Genomic DNA, 6610 nt, shown 5'->3' on the forward strand with positions numbered 1-6610 from the left:
TTTACGTAGTACTGAGCAAAAATAAATGGAATCTCACCGGTATATTCTGCTGTACGTTTGTAAACGTTTTCCAAATCAGTCAATAAATTTCCAGCTTGAAATTCGGACAAACACCGAATAAAAACTTTATACACCACATCACGGACACCGCTACGTTTAACCTTTTTCATGATGTCTCCTTTTTTATTTAAATTTCTTGTTCTAAATAACAATTTTATCTCAATAATTCTCCACTTCACGAAAAAAACAACAAATTTTTATTCAACTTGACAGCTACATTGCCAATTCAGGGTTGCCAGGTAATGAAAAACGAATTAGTTCCAAAATAATTAATTTCATCTCTTTTATGTCGTACTATACATAATATTAAGTGGATATCTCATTATTAAGTACAGTATTGTTCACTTATGTAATGTGACTAATGATGTTGAGGACAAAATAAAAAATAAGTAGTATCAAGATCGTTCAGTCCATTTTCCCTAGGGTTGCACACTCAAATTTTTGATTTCCCAATTTGCCATCAGATTCTGGTTTACCTATACCTACTGTGCTAAGCTACCATGAATTCCGTTGAAAAAAAAATAAATACAGTTAGGTATGAGATATGTAAATGAAAATAAAATAAACTGCCTTGTCAGTGGTTCTTATTTTCTAATAATATCTTATTAAGCGCCTATTTTTCAATGCTTGGATAAAACTTATCCGTCTAATAAAGTATTACACGATAATATTAAAATGTCACGTAAACTGTCAAATACGGGCAATTAGAATACCTACGTTTTTAAAATGGTAGTTTTATACATTATTCGACGAATAAGTTTTATCCAAGCATTGAAAAATCGACCCTAAGACGTTTTTGCAAATGACTTAATTGTTCAACTCACAGGTTCAACTATAATAATTTAAATCACATAATTTCGATATGTACCTATATGGTTAACACATATATTATGTATGATCGTTTTTTTTTATCATATATTTAAATATTTCAATATGTTATTTATTTACGTATTTCTAGAATGTGTTAGCACTTAGCCGCTAACTTCAGGCATGTGAGCTAAATAATTATGCAACTTACAAAAATACAGTTATAGATTACAAACAAATATGTATTTCCCCTATCTTTCTTATCAGTTTCATGGTTTTGGTAATAATAATTTACATTTAATATTGATGGTACAAATATATATTTACTAGATGCATATGAACTGTCTATCAGATAAAAAGTATATAGTTAGGAATATTTTTGAGGTTGTTAACCTTGAAAATATTATCATTCTGATTATATAGTACTTTATAATTTACTCACACAAATACTACACAGCAGTATTTAGTATCAGTCGAACTTTGGACGAATAAATATGACTCGTATAACTTCTTTTACGCTAATTTCGAAGCGTTTATATTCTGGAACATCTGAAAAAATTAAAGCAAGAAAATATGTTCTTACAAAATATTTTCAAGGAGAACCAAAAGAAAGTGACTTTAAAATTGTTGAAGAGGAACTTCCGGATCTAAAAAATGGGGGTAAGCCACAGAATATCAAAAAATGATAGTATATAATTTGAATTTGATACTAAACAATAATAATTATAGAACTGCTAGTCAAATATACCTATTCTAAAAATTTTGTAATTGAAGTAAATTCTTACTAAGTACAAAATTTTTTTTCAAACTTCTTATTACAACTTTTATTATGTTTTTAAATAAAATGTATTATTTATTTTATGAATTTATGAATACTTAAAAACTAAAAATGTAGGAAATTGCCGCGTGACGGAAATCAAGAAAATAACTAGGTTCATAATATAAATCATTTAAAAATAATTAACATTATAAATAATTAAATATTTATAATGTATAGTAGTTAACTATATGGTCTTTTTGCCAAATACGAAATATATTTTGTTTTATTTACAATCTTATATAACTAGTTAACTAAGTTTCAAGTCTGTCCACCAAAACCAGTTAAGTATTTAAATGCCGACTATAGAGCAAAAGAAAGTCGCCTTAACGTTGACACGATCACACGACTTTCTTTTGTACCACCACAGCGAACAAATACTCCACTCAAAATCGATTGAACAGATTTTAATGATTTTTGGATGGTTGGATTCGATTCCACTGCGATTAGGTTAATGACAGATCACAGATGTTATTTTGAAAAACAAAGAAAAAACAAAACACCGGATTTAAACACCGTATTTAAAACAATGATTGATTTTATCAGCATTATTGTAAAATATGTTTTCAGAAATATTGACTCAAGCAGAATATTTAAGTGTCGACCCATATATGCGCGCTTATATGATTGGTTATAAGCTTCCAACAGACATGATAGGAGGTCAAGTTGCCAAGTATGTATTTATGTAAGAAATAATAATTAAATTTAAATTCATATAAAAAAACTAGCTGTGCTCCGCGGTTTTACCCGCAGTACTCCGCTCCTGTTGGTCTCAGCGAGATCATAATATAATATACCTAGTCGAAAGCTGAAAGAATTTTTTCAAATCGGACCAGAAGTTCCCGAGATTAGCGCGTTCAAACAAACAAACTCTTCAGCTTTATAATATTCGTATAGATTAACATAACAAAGTTCCCTCATACTGTCTGATATATGCCAGTTTCAGATCAATAAGTGTTGTTTATTTTATAAATGAAAACAGTACGATATTATGTTTCTAAAAAAAAAACATTATGCTTAGAAGTTCAGTGTGATACTTATTTAATTATTGGCTTCGAAATTGCTTGGTTTTTGGCCTGTGGGACTAGATGGCGTTGAGATAGGCTATTGACTGTGGCTATTGGTTGTAGATGAAAAAGTTTATCTTCTTTATAAAGACCTGCTAGCAAATCTAAGTTTACGCAATTTATAAAAAAATTTCAGGAAGAAATAAGAATGAGAAATTGAATACCTACTATAAAACTAAGTAAATATAGTACATATTACAATATTCAATGTAAATTTATTTTTCCCACCGCAGGATTGTGGCGAAATTTTGACTAGAAATCTAGTCGATATATATTCTAATAATTATTATAAAATATACATAAAATTTTGGTTTCCTCAAAAAAACTATGAACGAAGTAATCCTGCTGTGGGATCTTAGACTAATATTAAAAGAATAAGGATGACCATATTTTTGTTTTTTGAAAGAAACTTCACTTTGAAAAAAATTTAGTAAAATTTTATTTGATGATACATAATATCTAGAATAATGTAATTATGCAATATATCATTTTCCTATTTCAGAGTCATCGAGAGCCGCAATGATAAGTACCCCGTTGGTAGCTACGTGACAGATTCATTTGGTTGGCGAACACATACCGTCTGTAATCCTGACAAACCGCTAACCCAAGGGACTATACCGTTGGTAAAAGTACCAGATCTTAAACCGTATCCTGTTTCTTTAGCCTTGGGTGTACTTGGCATGCCTGGGTATGTGACCACCTTCAATTTATCAAAGACAACATTTGTCTTTATAGTTACATATATTTTATTTCTATTATATTTATTCTTATTATATATATAAAAATGAATCGCAAAATGTGTTGGTAAGCGCATAACTCGAGAACGGCTGAACCGATTTCGATAATTCTTTTTTTATTATATTCCTTGAAGTACGAGGATGGTTTTTATGTAGAGAAAACGTAAATATGTACCACGGGCGAAGCCGGGGCGGACCGCTAGTATCCTATAAATTTTTTATAGGAACACAGCTTACTTTGGACTTAAGGAAATATGCCGTCCTAAAGCCGGAGAAACTGTTGCGATTACAGGCGCAGCGGGTGCAGTTGGATCACACGTGGGGCAAATTGCCAAAATATTAGGTACTTAAGCATAAATAATTATAAATAGTAGGTACATGTTTAGGTACATGTTTTTAATAAGTTATTATATGAAGTAACATTTGATTAATTGAAAAAACCTTGGTTATATTTTATGATATTTTAAATTATAAGTACAGAAGATCACTTTAAATGCAATAAATTTATATTAAAATGCCTGTTTGATTTTGTAGGCTGCAGAGTCATAGGCTTTGCGGGTTCAGATGAAAAATGTGAGTATTTGGAAAAGGAACTTGGCTTTGATCACGCGTTCAATTATAAAACAGTTGATATTAAAGCAGCACTAAAAGATGCAGCGCCCAATCGTGTCGATTGCTACTTCGATAATGTAAGTATTCTAGTTCTTCTTGAAATTTATTTATTAAAATAAACATAACATGTACCATACAAACTATCAATCAATGTTTTCAGGTTGGAGGTGAAATAAGTTATACTATCATGAACCACATGAATAAATACGGCAGGGTGGCTATCTGTGGCTCTATATCATCATACAATGACTTTAAAATTCCAAAAGGTTAAATGTGTAATATTATTTTGTGTTTTTTTACATTTGTTCTATGATTTTAATTTTTCTTATTTTATTTACAGTGAAAATATTGCAACCGATAATCGTTTTACGGGAATTAAAAGTAGAAGGTTTTTTGGTCAATAGATGGACAGACAGGTGGAATGAGGGAATAAACATGAACCATAAATGGCTACAAGAAGGCAAATTGAAGTACCAAGAGAAAACATATCACGGTTTTGATAATATGGTCGGAGCTCTTAATGGAATGTTAAGGGGAGAGAATTTAGGAAAAGCCGTGGTTAAAGTGAACTGATAGACTTATTACTTATTTTATTTTTTTAATAAAAGCGTTTTATTTTAAAATATTGTATCATTTTGTTCCCCTAATATTATTTTCTTGAAATAACTTAATGGTTAATACATTGAAAAGGTGCTCTGGGGATATTATAAAATTGCTACTCATCATCAGTATTATATTGATATTACATCCATATAAATATTTTACTTATTTCTTACTAGATACTTTCTGCGGCTTCGCCTGCTCAGTTTAAGTGAACAAACAGAAAATATGTATTTTAATACTAATTTAGTATCTCTATGCGCCTGCCACACATTCGACGAGTAGCATGGGAAGTACCTAACGAGGAAAGGAGGCAGAGACATAGAGTGGCAACGTTACTCGTCCCTATTTAGATATTTCTCGTTTTATTTTTAAAAAGTTATTATTGTTATTTTACTCATTAGATATGGTACTTTCAATATCAGTTTAAAGTTTTTTGAAATTTGTAATAGTTTCGGAATAATCGCCTGTGCACACTTAACGATACGGATTACACCCTGTATACCGGTCTTCATTCGAACATATAAGTAAAAAAATGAAAGTAGCATGTTAAAAATTGTTATTCCCATCCTGCAGTCACACTGTTACTGGATGAGAAAAAATTCCCATTGGGAAAAATTTTTCCCTACTTATGAGTCGCACTAAACATTTTTGCAGGTGATTTTACATTAATTTTACAATAAGATTAAAATTATATAGAAGGAAAACTTAAATTTAGATTTATTTTAACGATGCATATGTAATATTATAAGATATTGTTAAACTTACGACAAAAATTACCCTAAAATGCAGGTAAGTATAAAAAAGGGCAACACTCTAAGATAGAGCGAAATGCTCTGAGATTGCCACGCATGTTGGGAATCTAGTTATAGTAGATCTGTGATTCGATATGATTTGAGTAATTCCAAATTTGTTATTTGACATTGACATTGTCAATTGTCAGTTAACAGATTGTCTATTTGTCTATCTTATTGCTAGTGTACTGCTTTATGACTGCTTTGTTCGGTGCAGTTAAATTTGAAATCATTGTTCAAATGTGGTTCAAATACCTTTATAAGAATCCACACGACATTATCATTTAATTCACATGTACCTACATTATATTTTGTAATTAAAAGCTCATTTCAATAAGTATTAACTAACTAATGAGATATTTCAAAATTGAAATAAATCGAGTTGTAAATAAATAGGAAACATGCATCTCTCGAGTTTAATTGAAAATTATTCTATAAATAGTGGAAATATAGTGAACGTAACCGAGTTTGATTCTCCTGTGGGAAAAGTAATAGCGGCGGGTGATGCTGAGTTTATATATTTCGTTTGTTTCGAAGACTCCAAGAATTTAGATAAAATATTTAAAACAGTGTCGGAAGAATTATCGTGCACTTTCAAAGAAGGCAAGAATAAGTTACTAGAGATAGTTGAAAATGAATTAAGACAGTACTTTGCAGGGGAACTCAAGAAATTTACAGTTCCTATTAAAACATTTGGTTCTGATTTCCAAAAGGTACCTAACTATGTAATATTTTGATTTTTAATCTTTCAACTAAGTCATAATATTATAATTAAGGCAAATCAATTAAAAACCTAATTGAATTATTTCAGGAAGTATGGAATAAACTGAGTGATGTACCATATGGGTCCACACAAACATATGGGGACATAGCAGAATCTCTAGGCCGATCAGGTGGTCATGCTCGAGCAATAGGAGCTGCTTGCGGGGCCAATTCTCATTTTATAATAATCCCTTGCCATAGAATTGTTGCTTCTGATTCTAAAGGAGGTTTTAGTGGTGGTCTTGATAGAAAAGAATGGTTGTTGGAACATGAAAAACTGTTTACTGAGTGATGTAAGGTTAAAAATAAAAGTTTGTTAATTACAATCCATATTTCATTTAATGAAAATAATAC

General features: G+C 30.4%; 2 protein-coding genes across 4 annotated transcripts; both read left to right on the plus strand.

The window, feature by feature from the left end:
• Nucleotides 1-870: 870 nt before the first annotated feature.
• LOC149903511 (prostaglandin reductase 1-like) lies at nt 871-4715 on the plus strand. Of its 3 annotated transcripts, XM_090108483.1 has the most exons (8): nt 871-886; nt 1325-1527; nt 2255-2357; nt 3254-3439; nt 3713-3831; nt 4023-4177; nt 4261-4366; nt 4441-4715. In XM_090108483.1, exons 2-8 carry the CDS (start codon nt 1362-1364, stop codon nt 4671-4673), a joined length of 1068 nt encoding a protein of 355 aa, XP_089964609.1. In that variant the 5' UTR covers nt 871-886; nt 1325-1361; the 3' UTR covers nt 4674-4715. The 3 variants fall into 3 exon arrangements, with proteins under 3 accessions (XP_089964609.1, XP_089964608.1, XP_089964610.1); XM_090108482.1 differs by lacking the exon at nt 871-886 and having other exon boundaries at nt 1142-1527; XM_090108484.1 differs by lacking the exons at nt 871-886; nt 1325-1527 and adding an exon at nt 2115-2134.
• A 983-nt stretch (nt 4716-5698) lies between these two features.
• Nucleotides 5699-6582, plus strand: agt (O-6-alkylguanine-DNA alkyltransferase). Its single transcript, XM_090109120.1, has 2 exons — nt 5699-6207; nt 6306-6582. The coding sequence occupies exons 1-2, from the start codon at nt 5896-5898 to the stop codon at nt 6546-6548; spliced, it is 555 nt and encodes a 184-aa protein (XP_089965246.1). The 5' UTR covers nt 5699-5895; the 3' UTR covers nt 6549-6582.
• The last annotated feature ends 28 nt before the right edge of the window (nt 6583-6610 follow it).

Source organism: Colias eurytheme, chromosome 13 (genome assembly GCF_061535395.1).
Source record: "Colias eurytheme isolate Ceu_HAF_F1 chromosome 13, ilColEury1 Martin Lab GWU primary, whole genome shotgun sequence".
Taxonomy (NCBI): domain Eukaryota; kingdom Metazoa; phylum Arthropoda; class Insecta; order Lepidoptera; family Pieridae; genus Colias; species Colias eurytheme.